The sequence below is a fragment of the Mustela nigripes genome, chromosome 12, assembly GCF_022355385.1.
Source record: "Mustela nigripes isolate SB6536 chromosome 12, MUSNIG.SB6536, whole genome shotgun sequence".
NCBI classification, from domain to species: domain Eukaryota; kingdom Metazoa; phylum Chordata; class Mammalia; order Carnivora; family Mustelidae; genus Mustela; species Mustela nigripes.
This window is the reverse complement of record NC_081568.1, coordinates 147,554,452-147,571,508: the sequence shown is the minus strand read 5'-3', so window position 1 is coordinate 147,571,508 and position 17,057 is coordinate 147,554,452. Positions and strand designations below refer to the sequence as shown.

The following is a 17,057-nucleotide window of genomic DNA, read 5'->3' as shown; positions in this document are numbered from 1 at the left end:
AGCACCTCTTGGTGCCCGGCTGTGACCTGTGCACCTTCAGTGAACCATTGGCCCCTTAGATCTCAGCTCCCATGCATGCAGACCTGTGCACACACACACACACCTGCACACACTCAGGTGCCCCACCCCTGCTCACTCTTGCACCAGCTTCTCCAGCATGTCCTTGTCGGTCAGGCCAGCCCCTGCATGTCTGTTGTCTGTCTGCCCCCTCTGGGCTGCAGGCTATGCAGAGGTATCCCATGAAAGCCCCTTCTGCAACCCCCATGCCTGTGATGCTGTGCACATGTCTCAAGGTTAGAGCCAGGCCTCGGGCTGCATCTGTCGGCCTATGCCATGGCAGCCCATGCTTAGGCCAGTGCATGGGCAGGGCTGCTCCCCGTGCTTCAGAGAATAACTGGATGTCTCTGGGAAGCCAAATGGACTGGCAGCAGGGCTGGCGAGCTCACCTCGCCCATCCATGGGGGCACACCAGGCTGTACATGCACATGACTTGCTCACAGTTGCCCAGTGGCAAGCAGCAGACTCAACACAGGAACACAGTGGGGCCCAACCAGTGCCCCTGGCCCAGACACAACCATGGGAGGCCACTGTGCTCCCACGTGCACAGAGCCAATCAGCTTCCCGTCCCCAGACACTGACACCCGGTGCTTAATTTGCCTTTTCAGGTGACTATTGTCGAAAAAGCTGACAGCTCCAGTGTCCTGCCCAGCCCTCTGTCCATCAGCACCAAGAGCAAAATGACCTTCCTATTCGCCAACCTGAAAGACCGTGATTTCTTAGTGCAGAGGATCTCTGACTTCCTCCAGAAGATGCCGTCCAAGCAGCCAGGAGGCAGCAGCGGGGGAAGGAAAGCCAGCACCACGGACGCGGCCCTAGAGGTCAGGGGGTCCCCGGGAGCGCTGGGCTGGGGTGGTCAGAGCCAGGAAAAGAGACCGGGCAGCCATCAGCCTCCATGCTGCTGCCTGCCATGGGCCTCAGGTGGGAGGACTCCCTCTGGGTGCAGGATGGTGAGCCTAAGCTAGCCTGACTCAGGTGTTCTAGCTATACCTGTCTCTGCCCCTGCAGTCCTCCCTAAGTGTCACCCGCCCAGCTCAAACCCCATCCATGTAAGAAACCACCTCTGGCTTGACCAGCCAACCTCATGTCCATCTGTTAGGAACTTCTGCCACACTGTCGAGGCCTAGCCAGCTTGGGTTTATTTACTGGTATTTCTCTTGTCAATCTTGAACCTTTCAGGGATTTTCACAGGGAAAGATTTTTTTCTTTTCTTTTCTTTTTTTTTTTTTAGTTTTCTTTGGCGGGCTGGGGAGACATCCTTTTTGAAGACTTAACTTCAATGTCATTATTATGCCAATGAAATTAACAGTAATTCCGTGAATCAAATACAGTTGACCTTTGAACAATGCAAAGGTAAGGGGTGCCAACCCCTCACACAGTCAGAAATCCGCATAGAACTTGTGACTCCTCCAGACTTAACTACTAACAGCCCACGCTGGACTGGAAGCCTTACTAAGCATTAGCAGTTGATTAACCTGGATTTGGTATATTACATGTATTATATATCGTATTCTTACAATAGCAAAAAGAATGAGATTAAGGAAATCATAAGAGAAGGAAGACACATTTACAGCACTGTGTTTATCCAAAACAGGGGGCCTGCGCGCTCAGAACTGGGCTGCTTAAAGGTAGCAGTACTTGTGTTCACATTTCCACAAACGCAGGCCTACTTTTTACCAGTTGAGCACCATTGGCCTTGAAATGCACATAGGTCATATGTAGGCATCTGATATGTCTTTCAAATTCCTTTTGAAATTTTTGGAGATGTTTGTTCTCTCTCTCTCTTTCTTCTTGCAGTATTTTATGGAAGGAACGGGGTCATTTGTGCTGTAGAGGGCCTCACGGTCTGGTTCTTCCTGACAGCATCTCTCTGGAGGCGTTTAGCATGTTTCTCAGTCTTTGTCTCCTGTAGGTTGGTGGTTGAATAGCAAAACCCAGATCAGATTTAGATTCACTTTTTTGTGCGTTTAGGGGGCAGGTCTGCTTGTAGGTGGGCTTGAGGAGCTATATCCAACACCCTCTCTTCTTGTCACATGCTGTTTCCAACCCCTGATGGGCTTTGCATAGATGTGGTAATTCATCAGGGGTTGCAAGAGGGCAGCAGTCTGCTGGTGTCAGTCCTTCTGTTTATGAGCTGGAATCCGTTCCTAGGCAGAATCCCCCTCATCAACTACTTCACTACTTGAGGCACAATTCACCTAGGAAAGGCAGAGGAAATCTTTTATCCCTGATTTTACTCACCAGTTATTAGAATGAGGAGCTGCATTTCTAGTATCCTCCAAACGTGATCAAGTCACTTGTGATGTTCAGTTTGTGGTATAATTGTGAACTTAGAGATTTAGGCAGTGTGATGTGCTTCGGTCCATAACAGTGATTACCCTCGTGTCCATCTGGGACTAGAGGGAGCTCGCTGAGGTTGGCACAGCTGTGGCCATATCTAATCACTTCCTGGTATGACAAGGTATGTGTGCTGTGGGTCAGTCTGAGTTTGTGAAACCACTTCATGAGTAGAAGAGTCCTTATAAAGATCCACATAGCTGGCTTCTCTGGAAAAATCAGTGTTGGCATTACGGGGTCCACATTCCCTCCGGGTGGCATTGGACCTGAGCGGTGGCACGTGCCTGACAGCTCCCCAAAGCCCCACCTGGTCTGGCCCATGGAGGCCTTTGTATTTTCTATCCCTATGGTCAACGCTCAGTAAGCTGTTAAGTAGGTAGGGAAGGGATGCAGAGGGGCCAGATAGACTGTTCACTAGAGACATTGAGAACGGTCTCTTACAGGAAGGTAGGCTTGACCTGGGATTTCAAGAGAGTGAGTTTAGGTTGGGTGAAAAGGGACACAAGCAAGAATGTTGAGGTCTTCAGGAGGCCCAACACGACAAATGACAGGGCCCACCAGACCAGAGTAAGCACAGACCCTGGGTCCCTTCTAAACGCTCACCATTCACCCAACATAGTTTTGGGTTGTTTTTTTTTTTTTTTTTAAGATTTTATTTATTTATTTTGAGAGAGAGAGCACAAGCAGTGGTTGGGATGGGGAACAGAGGGAGAGGGACAAGCAGACTCTGCGCTGAGTGGGGAGACTGATATGAGGCTCATTCCCATGACCCGGAGATCACAACCTGAGCTGAAACCAAGAGTCGGATGCTTAACCCACTGAACTACCCAGGCACCCTCTGTTAACGTGTTTTTACTGCATCTTCCCAGGCACTGGGAATAGAGCAGCAAACAGATTAGACAGAGCTTGTATTCTAGTGAGAGAGACAGACAGTAAGCAAACATCTGAGATACGGCAGGTGGTAATAAGATCTATGGATAAAAATAGAACAGGATAAAGGGATTGGGAAACAGAGGGGCTCCGATCAAGCTTGAAAGAAGCAAGGGAACAAGCCATGAAGTACCTGGGGGAGGGGCGTTGGAGGCAGAGGGAATAGCAGGTGCAAAGGCCCAGAGGTGGGACTGGGCTTGGCACCGGCTACAGAGGCGAGCAAAGGCCAGTGTGGAAGGTGAGGTCAAAGAGGAAGCAGGAAGCCCGAGCACAGAAGCCTGTAGGCCTTGTGGGCACTTCAGCTCTGATTCTGAGATGGGAAGCCACTGGGGACTTCTGGCCAGAGCGACAGGATCTGTGTGTGCTTTCATAGAGTGAGTCTGGCCTGTCAGATTGGGAACGGGTTAGAGGCGCAGCTACTCTGTACGGAAACCACATGCGTCTCTGGAGCCCTTGGATCTCAGTAACTTTCTATAGTAATTCCATGTCGTAGTAAGCGTATATTGGCTCTAGCAGATCAAATGAAATCGGTTACTTAAAACTCATCTCACCAGTTTCTCTCCTGCATTTTAACGTGGCTGTTAGAACATGTTAAATTACATATGCTTTTCTCATTCTTCTTTTTTCTTTTAAAGATTTTATTTATTTAAGACAGACAGAGACAGAGATAGTAAGGGAGACTACAAGCAGGGAGGAGAGGGAGAATCGGGCTCCCCACTGAGCAGGGAGCTCAGAGCAGGGCTCAATCCCAGGACGCTGGGATCACAACCTGAGCCAAAGGCAGATCCCCAGCCGGCTGAACCACCCATGCTGCTCCCATCCTGTTTCTCTTGGGCAGTGCTAGGCTCAAGAGGGGTCTGGGTAAAAGCAGACAGGAGTTGAAGGCTGCTCAAATAATCAGGACATGGAATGATAGAGCCTTGGTTAAGGGTAGCAGCAGAGGCGCTCAGGAGAAGTGATCAAATTCAGGAGGTCTTTTTTTTTTTTTTTTTTAATTGTGGTAAAAGACACGTAACCTAAAACTCGCCATCTTACCCTTTTTGAAGTGTACAGTTCAGTGGCGTGATGTCCATTCACTTCTTGTGCAGTGCGCCCACCACCACCGTCCGTCCCCAGCACTCTTTCCATCTTGCAGAACTGAAACACTATCCCCGGTCCCCCTCCCCTCTGCCCCTGGGAACCACCACTCCCCTTTCCACTTCTATGACTCTGACCACTCTAGGGGCCTCATAGAAGAGGAATCCTATGGTATCCTTCCGTGGTTGGCTGATCTTATTAGTGTCACGTCTTCAAGGTTCGTCCTCGTGATGGCAATGTCAGAATTTCCTCCCTTTTTAAGGCTGAATAATATCCCATTGTAGATGTATACCATATTTGTTTTTCCATTCACCCTTTTTTTTTTTTTTTTTTAAAGAGAGAGAGTGTGTGAGCGGGAGCCTTAGGTGGGGGTAGAGGGAAAGAGAGAATCTAAGTAGGCTCCACATTTAGCATGGAGCCCAATGCGGGCCTTGATCTTATAAACCTGAGATCATGACCTGAGCTGAAATCAGGAGTCTGACGCTAAACCCACTGAGCCACCCAGGCAGCAGCTGTCCCTCTTTCGATGGACTCTTGGGTTGCTTCTGTCTTTGGGCTATTTTATAATGCTGCTGCGAATGTAGGTGTACATGTATCTCTTTAAGACCCTGCTTTCAGTTCTGAGAGGGAGATACGGGGAAGTGGAATTGCTGAGAAGAGGTCAGTGGGTAATTCAGTGTTGAGTATTTTGAGGAATTTCCACACCTTTCTCCACAGCAGCAGCATCATTTTATGCTCCCACCAGCAATGCACAAGGGTTCCAGTTCCTCCCCATCCTTGCCAATGCTGGTTACCTTCCAGGTTTTTTATAGTAACCATTTTAATGGGTGTAAAGTGGTATGTCACTGTGGTTTTGATTTGTGTTTCCCTGGTGATCAGTGATATTGAGTATCTTTTCATGTCCTCTTGGCCATTTGTCCAGTTTGTTTGGAGAAATGTCTATGCAAGTCCCTCACCTTGTTTTTTAAGTTGGGTTGTTTGTTGTCAAGCTGTAGAAAATCTCTATATGTTCTGGATATTAACCCATCAGAGAGATAATTTGCAAATATTTTCTCTCATTCCCATGGATTGTCTTCTCATTTTGATGATTGTGTCCTTTGATGTATAGAAGTTTTACATTTTCATGTAGTCCAGTTTATCTATTTTTCTTTTATTTCTTGTGCTTTTAATGTCCTCTCCCCAACATGTACATGATCCTCCCAAAAGTACAGAAGGATTCACGTCATTTAAACCCAAGCAACAGAGGGTTATGATCACACCCCGTACAAAAGCATCATAGGGGGAAAGAAACAAACCCAAGTAACCTTCCACAATGAAAATCTGTTAGAACAGTGTTCCCCCAAAGCAGATGAGAACCGTACCCTAATATTTCAAAATGATCTTAAAAAAACTGGAAAAGTAATAGAAACTACCAAAGAATGGTATAAATAAAATTTTTTAGAAAGCTCGGAAACAAAGTTGACAAGTCAACAAGAAAGAGAGTTGACGGGACTTGAGAAATTTTTGAGAAGTAAGTATTATGCAAAGAGAACACAATGAATAGTCTCTAAGGGTTAAAAAAGGGATGGGGGTCAGAGGAGGGCCAAACAAGTGAAGAGAAAGAGAAAAAAATAGTCAGAAGCTGTGATGAAGAAGTCAGACAAAGAAGATCCAACTTATGCAAGAGCATAGACTAACAGCTGATAGAAACTACTAGTCGAGAAAATTTTTCTGAGCTTAAAAAGACTTGATGGTGCATGGTGGAAGGGCATCTGGAAAAACAGTCCAGAATAGTCAATATTATAGAATGCAGTAAAAACTATTTAAAGATTAAAAAGAAAAAAATCTTTGGGACAACCAGTCAAAAAAGACCCAAGTCATTTATGAAGGAAGAAAATTAGAGTGGGTTCAGACTTTCAGATAGCCACATTTTATATAGAGTAACATTTTATTTTTAATTTGCTTAAAAATAAGCATCAGAGATGTCTTTTTTTCTTAAGACTTCTTTTTTTATTTGAGAGAGAGAGCACGTGAGCTAGAGGGAGTGGCAGAGGGGGGTAGAGAGAATCTCAAGCCGACTCCATGCAGTGCCTGACGTGGCGCTCAATCCCAGGACCCTGAGACCATGACCTGAGCCAAATCAAGTCAGATGCTCAATTAACTGAGCCACCCAGGCGCCCCCAGAATAACATTTTTTAAAGATTTTATTTATTTATTTGATAGAGATCACAAGCAGGCAGAGAGGCAGGCAGAGGGGGGGCGGGGAAGCAGGCTCCCCGCTGAGCAGAGAGCCCGAAGCGGGGCTCAATCCCAGGACTCTTGAGATCATGACCTGAGCCGAAGACAGAGGCTCCTCACTGAGCCACCCAAGTGCCCTAGAATAACCCCAGAATAACATTTTAAAGATAACACAAGGGGTGCCTGGGTGGCTCAGTGGGTTAAAGCCTCCACCTTCAGCTCAGGTCATGATCCCAGGGTCATGGGATTGAGCCCCACATCGGCTCTCTGCTCAGCAGGGAGCCTGCTTCCTCCTCTCTCTCTGCCTGCCTCTCTGCCTACTTGTGATCTCTCTTTGTCAAATAAATAAATAAAATCTTAAAAAAAAAATAAAGATAACACAATTTTAAAAAAGCACAAGTGAAGAATTTTATATTGGCAAACTAAGATTCAGGAGTGAAGACCACAGGTAATAAGTAAAGAACATGAATTTAAGAAATCTAACAGCTTTATGGGGCACCTCGGTGGCTCCATTGGTTAAGCATCTTCCTTCAGCTCAGGTCATTTTCTCAGGGTCCTGGGATCAAGTCTTGCATCAGTTTCCCTGCTCAGCAGGGATTCTGCTTCTTCCTGTCCTTCTGCCTCTCCCTCCCTCCTCTCTCTCTCTCTCTCAAATAAATAAAATCTTTTTTTTCAAAGGCATGGAAAATAAAATAAGCTCATCAATTGCCTCCTTACCTGAGAGTGAAAGCATATTACTGTATGTCGACAGGGAAGGCAGGGATGGGGAAAAGCTCACTTGCTGATTTCAGTATTGCCTATGGGAGGGAATTGACAGGGTCTAGGAAGAAAGGACCCGGGTACTAGATATTAGATAGTAGAACATGGAGGTGTACTTTCTGATGGGAAAGGAAACAGTCTAACAGTCTAAACAGTTCTTTTGAGGAGTTTGTATAAAGGTCAGCTGGGAAGAACAGGGGTCATTTCAGTTGAAGTATAACCCATACACCAGTGGAAGTGCAAGGAGGGCTTGTAGAGACGGCACAGCCTGGATCAAGTCCATGGGCCCACTGTTGGGGGGGTGGATAGTTGCCTAGAGGGAGGTCTTGGAGGTAGAATGGTGGGGCTGTGGGCCATGGATACAGGAAGGAAGGCTGGCTGACGGCCATGGCCATGACGGACCTCGGTGCTCACGCTTGTTCATTCAGTCAAACAGGAGGCCAGAGGTTCTGTTGAGCAGGAAACGAGGCAGGCAGGTGGTTCAGGAGGTTGGCACTGGACAGATGTGTGAGATGGTCACCTGCAGGCATGGGAGGAGCTGCCCCAGGAAAACAAGGGCTCCCAGGTGGCCCGTGAGCTCCCCTCTCACACATGGCTGTCACAGGATGGTATGGCCAAGGCCACATCCTGGAGTCCAGGCCCTTCACCAGCACTGAAAGTCTGATTCCCTGAGGTACTCTGGGGCCTGCAAGTCCATCTGTGCCCTGGTCCCTTTGGAGAACCTAGGGCAGGAAGCAGAATCTCCTTGGTCTGGACTGGGGTTGTGTCCCACAGACTGAGCAGACCCAAAATCCACTTCCGAAACACCAGCGGGGGACAGAGAGATGGACTGTGGATGGGACATAGCAGAGTTCGCTTCTTTTTTTTCTTTCTTTTTTTTCCCCACCTTATATTAAAAACAGCATCTCTAGGATAAAACTGACATATAACATGCCATATATAGTCAAAGACTACGGTTCGGTAGGTTTAACACATATTCCCTGCATCACCTGTCATCACCTGTCAACACAGAGAGGGTGAGGTCCCGCAGGAAGCCAGCCAGCCTCCCCTGTCCCTGCCACTTGGGGGACAGGACCATGTCGGGGGTTGGGATCAGAGACAACAGGACCCAGACTGGAATATGACATGCAAAGGTGGAGGAGGGTTACAGTTCCACAAGACACAAAGTACCTCGCAGTCGGCCGCCTGTCTTCAGAGGGGCCTTTCCTTGCTGGACGGGGCTTTTCACCAGGAAGGCCTAGTTCCCAGGCCGTGTATGGGACCAGGATCCTCCTTGGCTCACCCAGCATTCCCTGCAGAGTCACCCGTGCGTGTCCTTGGTGGTGACTGGGTAACATAGTGTCTCCAACCACCCTCTGGGCCCAGGGGTGGGAAAAGCTCATCATTAGTACAGGGCTATCACCCTGGTTCTCAGTGGAGCCCACAAAGTACGAGGTCAAGAGTGGAGAGAAGTGTGCCCCCACATAAAAACAGGGAACTGGCTGCAGGCAGGAGGGGAAGTGGATGGTGGGGAGCCAGTGACGAGTGCCCATCTCAGAGCAGTGTTGTTCTTGTCGGTGGGTGCTCAGGGAGGGAGCTGAGGGGAGAACAGGCAGAAGGCGCCAGCTCTGGCCCGCGTGACCCCCCTGGGCCAGGGGACGAGGCAAGCTCCCTGCATAGGGTGTTGCCCGCACCAAGCTCCCCTGGAAGTCAGGCTGCAGGGACAGTGGACAAGCAGGGAGTGGATGTCAGGTATCACCCACACTGGGCCTGAAGGGTCTTGGCTGCCAGCACTCCCCTGAGGAGATGTGTTTGCCAAGGGACGGGTTCCAGAAAACCAGGGGAAGAGCCCTAGAAGTCAGGGCTCCCCTATAGACCTTTGTCCCTGAATCTTCCCTTCCCTCTGCCAGCCCCATGCTGCTGCCCACCCTGGTATGTTTGCTGGGCCACGCAGGGCTCCCTTTCTCAGCTCCTTGGCTGGGTATGTGGTGTGAAAACAGACCCCTGGGCCTCCACCCCAGGGAGGGGCCTATAGCCCTCTGAGGCCCTGTTTATGGCTAGGCCCCTTGGGGGAAGTAGCTAGTGGCACCCAAGGCAGAGAGGGCCCATACCCTCTCTGTGTACTAGAACACACCTAGTTCTAGTACGCCAGATGCCACAGTACCCAGTGCCCAGCCAACACGAGTGTCCAGGGCCAAGGGGTTGTGTGGCTGCTGTAGGGACAACAAGCAGCCCTCTTGGGAGCCCCTTCTTCTTGGAAGGGCCCTTGAGGGCCCAGTGGAGAGGTCGCCCGAGGGAGAGGGGGCAGAAGAGGGTTCCTGGCCTGGCCCGGCAGTCATCAGGAGCTCCTGCAGCACCGATTGCCTCTGCCGACCTATAACGGGCAGGCCGGGCCCTCAGGTCACCCTGCCTCTGCTCCATTGTGCAGCCCAGCCCTTGGGCTCTGTGGGGTTCACTGCTCTGTCCCTGCAGGCCCAACATGAGCGGCTCCCCGCAGCCCAGGTCCAAGAGCTCAAACAGCCGATGGGCAAACACATCAGAGACCCTGCGCTGGGCAGCCCACTCACTGGGTACTTCTTCTCCCTCCCACCCCCACCCCGTGTTGTGTTTTTCAGCACCCTCTGGCTCCAGCAGAGGCCACAGATCAGCCCAGCCCCACCACCCCCCTGGGGGGCCGCCAGGGCTCCAGTGTGCAGGAGGCACCGACCGCATCCCAGGGGCTGCTTAAACTCTTCCAGGGAAACTCTCCCATGGAGGACCTGGGGGCCAAGGGGGTAAGCCCGGAGCATGGACCCCATCACCACACGGGACCCGGGCCTGGGAGGAGGCTTTGTGCCTGCACGCCACGGCAGGTCCTTGGGCCCTGAGGGACAGTGTTCAGGGGCACCCTGCCCGACCTGGGCTCGAGGCCTCCACGTGGAGGCTCGTGTCCCTGCCGCCTGGTGTGGGCCCTCCTGCCACGTGCAGTAGATGGCGGAGGGCCCTGGCCCACACGCCCAGAGCATTTGCTTCTCCCCCAGGCCAAGGAGAAGATGAAAGAGGAATCATGGGACATTCACTTCTTCGAGTATGGCCGCGGCGTGTGCATGTACCGCACAGCCAAGACTCGGGAGCTGGTGCTGAAGGGCATCCCCGAGAGCCTCCGTGGGGAGCTGTGGCTCCTCTTCTCTGGTGAGCTGCCCGGCATTGGCCCGGCCCCCAGCACCGCCATGTGAGAGCCCCACGGGCCCCGGGTCAGCCTTCTGTGTCCGTCAGGCTGGAGCTGCCAGCCCTTTTCCAAGGCCGAAATGGGGCTCTGAGCTGTGAGGGCCCCGAGCTTGGGGCACTGTCCTGGGGCACAGACATGGAGGGCAGGGCTCTGTCACCCAGATGGTGTCTTCCCACCCCCGCCAGGCCTCCTCTCCTCGGGTGAGGCTCTGTCAGCATGCATGCCCTTAGCCACCTGGACGGTTTCTTGAGAAGACCACTCAAACTGTGGTGGGGCGACCCCTCCCAGGAGCTGCCACCACAGGACCCTTGCCTCACACCTCCTGATGGGCCCCAGAGTTCCTCTTCTCTTCTGTGGTGCACTGACACGCCCAGCCTGCCCTGTCACTGTCCCCATGGCCCCAGCAGGAAGGGAGGAGGCGGGAGACAGCTGCCAGCTCTGTCTCCTCAGGGGCCTGGAACGAGATGGTGACTCACCCGGGCTACTACGCTGAGTTGGTGGAGAAGTCCATGGGGAAGTACAGCCTGGCCACAGAGGAGATCGAGCGAGACCTCCACCGCTCCATGCCCGAGCACCCCGCCTTCCAGAACGAGCTGGGCATCGCTGCCCTCCGACGGGTGCTAACTGCCTATGCTTTCCGAAACCCCACCATCGGCTACTGTCAGGTAGAGGGGGTGAGCCGGGCCCAGGGGCCATACCTCCTGCCATTGGCTCACTCAGCAGAGGCCAGAGTGTGCCCTGTGTCCCCCAGAAGAGCCTGACCATTGAGAGCGGTGTAATGGGAGCCACTCTTACCTGCTTACTTCTACAGGCTTGGGTCTGGGTCCCAGAGCATTTGGTTGTGTGGTGTCTACCAACGACTCCCCTGCAATCCCCATACTGCCTTCCGTCTATATGGCTTTGCATGCCTTAAGTACCTCCCCAAAACTGAGTCGTATGGGATTCACCTTTTGGGGGCCGGTCAACTCCATTAGTGCAGCATCCTCGGGGCTCATTCCTGTTGGGTCCCGTGTCAGAATTTCTCGAACCATACTACACTTCGTGTATAGGCCACACTCGCCCTCTCCTGCATCTTCAGCTGGGCACGTGGTATCTTCTTCCTTGGGCTCTTGTGATTACCGCCGCCATGAGCGGGCCCTTGCGGTGCCTGTTCCTCTCCCTGCTTTCACTTCTCTTGAGTCCATACCCAGAAGTGTAGTTGCTGGACCATATGGTAATTTGACCTTTAATGTTTTTGTTTTGTTTTTGGAATAGCTATAGTGCTTTCCACAGCGACGACACCATCTTACATGCCCCCCCCACCGTGATGCACAAGGTTCCACTTGCCCCACATGCTCAGCACGCTGGCTTTCTGGTCTTTGGACCGTAGCCACCCTAATGGTGTGAGGTGGCCTCTCATCGTGGTTTCAAGGTGCACTTCTGGCAGCATATGATTTTACATGTGGGGAGGCCATTTTCCTGGCCCCGTCCAATGGTGTTGTTTCCCTGAGACTGCATCTGGGTTTCCAAGAAGCATGCTTCCCCCTCAGAAGCCCCTTTCGCAACGGCCAGTGTTCTGCATGACCTGTTACTGGGACAGGGAAATTCCACCTGCTGGCTTGCGAGAATTTTTAAGATGGAAGCTTGTTCCGAGTAGCCTTGCTATCAGTGCAGACTGTGTGCAGCCCCGTTCGACCTCAGCCGTGTGGCTGTCATGTGGAGTTCACTCACCGATCCTCCTGTCCCTGTGTCACACCTCTCTGAAGAAGAGCCACATGCTCATTCCCTCCCTCTCAGCTTTCCAAGCGCCCACTGGCCCGATTGGAGGGATCTGGCTAATGTTTCTTCCCAAATTGGTTTCCTGCAAATGGCCTTTTGGCAAATTGCCTGCTGTTGTCATTTGTTCTAGTCAGACTTTTGTGGAAAGTGAGCAGGCCCTTGGGGGATGGGGCGGTTTTATGCGGCAGCCCAGCTCCGTGAGTCTCCCCTTTGCTGTCTCTGTGCCTGCAGGCCATGAACATTGTCACCTCTGTGCTCCTGCTCTATGGCAGCGAGGAGGAGGCCTTCTGGCTGCTGGTGGCCCTCTGTGAGCGCATGCTGCCTGATTATTACAACACCAGGGTGGTGGGTGAGTGCCCAAGGCTCCCCGTGGGGGTGGGCCAGCTCCCACACTGAGCATTCAGCACAAGTGAGCTGAGTCGGGGGTCCTCAATAATGTGCAGCAGGCTGCAGACCCTCACGGCTCCATCCCCCAGATAAGGCTGAGAAATGACCACATAGCTGGAAGGCAGAGGCCATGCAGACCCCCGGCCACCTTGCCCAGACTCCATGCAGCTCCCCAGAAGCTGCTGGCAGGGAGAGAAGCTATTACACATTCAGTGGTTTTCAGAGGTCAGCCTGGGCCTCCATTCTCAGCCATCTAACCTGTGTAAGGGTTTTCATTGTGCTGGATTTTCAACCTTGCAGCAAGAAGGGGTAGTACCTTCCTGCGCACCTGTCACCCAGCCTGACGACCACGAGTGACAGCCTGAAGAGTCTATATGATTAAGTGGAAATGCACTGGCAAAGTGTTTAATTACAGACCTGACTCAGTCTGCTATTTGAAGATGCCCTTCCCCTACCATTTGGTTTGGGAGGCCTCCCCCACTGGGGTTCACAAGTTTCAGGGCATGACATGCCCCCAGGGCTCCTGCTTACTCCTGACACTTCTAGAAGGGAGGGATTTGTGTTTCCCCCAAAGCAAATCCAAGCACAGTGGGAGCAAATGTTCTCCCACAGTAGTTTAGATGCCGAGGAAGGGAAGCCCGCATGCTCTTTCCCTCTTGTTCCCTCCAGCCCATCCCCTCCGGCCCTCCGTGTGAGCGGAGCTGGCCGGGGATCCAGTGGGTTCCCTGCATCCCCTGGGGCCCAAGCCAGCGGCATGGGCTTGGCCTTCAGACTCCCTTTTCCTCTCCCTAGGGGCCCTGGTGGACCAAGGCATCTTTGAGGAGCTCACGAGAGACTTCCTGCCCCAGCTCTCAGAGAAGATGCAGGACCTGGGGGTGATCTCCAGCATCTCTCTCTCGTGGTTCCTGACCCTCTTCCTCAGCGTCATGCCCTTTGAGAGCGCTGTGGTCATCGTAGACTGCTTCTTCTACGAGGGCATCAAGGTGATCCTGCAGGTGGCCTTGGCCATCCTGGATGCCAACATGGAGCAGCTGCTGGGCTGCGGCGATGAGGGCGAGGCCATGACCGTCCTGGGCAGGTGACCGAGCCGGCCTCCCCTTCCTGCCGGGCTGTTGGCCGGCACCCCCGCAGATGGCAGAGCCCAGCCCCCCAGCAGCTCTGGGCACTCCTCACTCAGCATGCACCAACGAGCCCACTGAGCACACTTTGGCCTGGGGCAGTGGGGAGCCTCCTTTCTGGTGGGAACATGGCAACAAACAGCCCTGGGGTGTGATAGCTCTGGGAGCAGATAAAGTGGGCTGGAACAGCATGGCCTCCAGCCACGGGTGGACACCCTGCATCTGCTCTCCTCCCAAAGCAGTCCTGACGCTGCTTTCCCTGTTTGGAATCAGTCCCCCCTCACGGTCACCCAGATGGAGAGGCCCTCGCTCGGCTTGCCCGCACAGCTGAAAGGACTCATACATACCTGTCTCCTGGCCGCCACATGCCCCCTGAGTCCCCACATTCCACCCTTGCACATTCTCTGGGATCCGGCCCCTCCCTTCATCTCCGTGCTAGCCCACAGTCCCGCTACCCTGGGCCCTGGGCCTGGTTCATCACAAGTTTTGCCTGCACTGGCCCCAGCCAGCAGCATCCCATAGAGCTCATTCACCTCAGAATCTGGCCTTGGGACTTCACGTGCCCCCAGCATCCAGGACCCCCGCCCCGCCCCGGCCTCACACTGGCCCAGGCCCTGAGTTCTATTGGGCCCTGCTTGCCATGTGTACGTATTTGCCTGGCGTGGAACACTCCCAGCAACCCTGGCCTGCCAGGGGTTCTGCCGCCTGCCCATCGAGCCAACCCAGAGCCCTGTCGTCCCTTCCACTGGGACAGACCTCTCTTGTGGTGTGGTTGGGTCTAGGCTTAAACAGGGTCCTGACCCAAGGAACCCCCAGAAGACAACCTGGCTTCCTAGAGTTAGTGCTCAGACCTATGAGGGGTGAGGCCTCTCACTGCCTCCAGGGGGATTCCCAACTTGCCAGGGTACCTCACTTACTGATGGGGAGTCTATGCAGGTTAGGTTCTCCACATCACTTGGTAGGTAAGACACCCCTGTTGCCTGTGGGGGTCCAGGCTTCTGTCCTTTAATCCTTGCAGATACCTAGATAATGTGGTCAACAAGCAGAGTGTTTCTCCTCCTATCCCACACCTCCATGCCCTGCTGACTAGTGGAGATGACCCGCCAGCAGAAGTGGACATCTTCGACCTCCTGAAGGTGTCCTATGAGGTCAGCACTCTCTGGGGCTCTCAGGCTGATCTGCTCCATCCAGGCGTGTGGGTGTGGGTGGCCGTGGCCCAGGGCATTTCTCTGCTCTGTGGTTCTGCCTCCTCTCACTGAGTCACCTCTGGCCGGTAGAAATTCAGCAGCCTGAGGGCCGATGACATCGAACAGATGCGGTTTAAACAGAGGCTGAAAGTGATCCAGTCCTTGGAGGACACGGCCAAGCGCAGCGTGGTATGGACAGGGCTGGGCTCTGATGGCTGCGGGTTGCTGGGGGTGGGGGCAGTGGGCATGACCCGGGTGGGCTGCTCCTCCCCAGAGGGTATGGGACAGAGTCCCTTAGTGCTGCCTCATGTGGAACTGGAGTCTGGGAGTGAAGGTGCAAATTTGAGGAAGTGAGAGGGACATGGTAGCTATTTAATGCTCCTGGGCTGTCACCACAAGTTTCTTTGACACCCCAGCACCTAAAAGCCAAGGGTCATCCTCCTGTGGGCTGAGTCCTCCAGCCTGGCTTCCCCCATGCCCCTGGGTAATCACATTCAGCCACCCTCCACTTACCCAACCCACTGTGCCTCTACTACAAGCCTTTGTCCTCCCCAACTCTGGAGAGATCCCTTACCAGGGAGTTCTAGGACACCTTCCAGAGAGCCCGTGCCAGAGTCTTTCCAAGGATCCAGACAGCGGTCACTGCATTATTGCCCTCACCCTGTGTCCCTGACTGGATGTTTGGGACAGAAAGGCCCCTGTGGCACTCACCACAAAGGAACTTGGAGTGTGGACTGAGTGGTGGGATGGGTGACCAGGGATAAGCGTATGGTCCACACCTCCTTCCCTGAATGGACTGCCGTCCTGGGCTTAGCCAACTGGCAGCACCCTGGCAGGGTGGTTTGTCTTAGCCTTTGTCTGCTGGGGGTTCTCTCAGAGACCTGGAACTTAAGAATCCGTCAGTACATCCTGTTGCCCTTTCCTTCTAGGTCCGAGCTATCCCTGGGGACATTGGTTTCTCAATTGAAGAGCTGGAGGACCTCTACATGGTGTTTAAGGTGACAGCCAAGACCAAGGGCAGGCCCAGTATCCCAGTCTAAGTGCGTCCCCTAAGTTCCCTAAGTGCGTCCTCAGTGCAGCAACCTCCTGCCAAAGGACAAATCTATTTTTTTTAAGATTTTATTTGAGAGAGCATGAGTGGGGAAGAGAAGGAGAAGCAGGCTTCCCACAAATAGGGACAAGCAGAGAGCCCAACGTGGGGCTCCATCCCAGAATCCTGGGATCATGACCTGAGTTGAAGGCAAACACTTAACCAACTGAGCCATCCAGGCGCCCCGAGAAATCAGTTTACAAGCATCCTCAAATGTAGTTACCACAGACTTCCTAGGGCAGAATTTATTCCTTCAGGGAGTTTAGGCAGGATACTTTCTTAAGAGGCAGAAAATCCACTCAAGTCAGCTTACAGTTACGTGAGAGGAGATATATTGGTTCATGTTACTGGAAAGTCTAGGAATGCATTCATAGCTTCATGCATGGCTAGATCCAGGTGCTTAAGCATGCTGCCCAGCTCCCCTACTTCAGATGTTCTCTGGACCGCTCTTCCTACAGAATGGCAGGACTCTCGTCTGCAGCTCCAGACTCATCCCGTTCTCTCAGGGGAAAGAGCCTTTTCTTTCCAAGTGGTTTTAACAAGAAGTCCAGGGTTAATTGTTGGACTGACTCAGGTTGGTGCTGTGGCTACAGGAGGGTGTTTGTTGAGCCAAATCTAGGCCGTGTGCCCAGCTCACAGCCTGAGGATGGGGCAGGAGGGGCTCACCCCAAAACTTTCACATGCTGTTAACGGAAGGGGAGAGGTTGTGAAGGGTAGGCAGAAACAGCTAAGTCCAGACCACCTGTTGTCGGTTCCCGGCGGCCTCTGGTTTGACACTCAGACCCGAGCCTTATAGTCACAACGGTCCAGTCGGTGCTGCCTCCCACCCGCTGTGGCCTGCTGTAGCCAGCAGCCTTAGGGCTGTGTTTCCGCTCCTGCATCTGTCCATGAGAGGCCGATGGGGCCTGTGTGGGCAGTTCTGTGAGATGCTGTGTCGGGCTGGTGCTCCCCGG

General features: G+C 52.9%; 1 protein-coding gene across 2 annotated transcripts in view; it reads left to right on the top strand.

Annotated features, from left to right (window-relative positions):
* The window catches only part of TBC1D9B (TBC1 domain family member 9B), a 40,485-nt gene that overhangs the window by 15,303 nt on the left and 8,125 nt on the right, over window positions 1-17,057 (top strand). For both annotated transcript variants that reach the window (XM_059416170.1, XM_059416169.1), the window contains exons 7-15: window positions 666-878; window positions 9,972-10,130; window positions 10,377-10,527; window positions 11,015-11,229; window positions 12,554-12,671; window positions 13,502-13,787; window positions 14,846-14,975; window positions 15,105-15,203; window positions 15,944-16,012. In XM_059416170.1, the coding sequence (XP_059272153.1) occupies window positions 666-878; window positions 9,972-10,130; window positions 10,377-10,527; window positions 11,015-11,229; window positions 12,554-12,671; window positions 13,502-13,787; window positions 14,846-14,975; window positions 15,105-15,203; window positions 15,944-16,012 (1,440 nt within the window). The remainder of the gene's footprint in view (window positions 1-665; window positions 879-9,971; window positions 10,131-10,376; window positions 10,528-11,014; window positions 11,230-12,553; window positions 12,672-13,501; window positions 13,788-14,845; window positions 14,976-15,104; window positions 15,204-15,943; window positions 16,013-17,057) is intronic.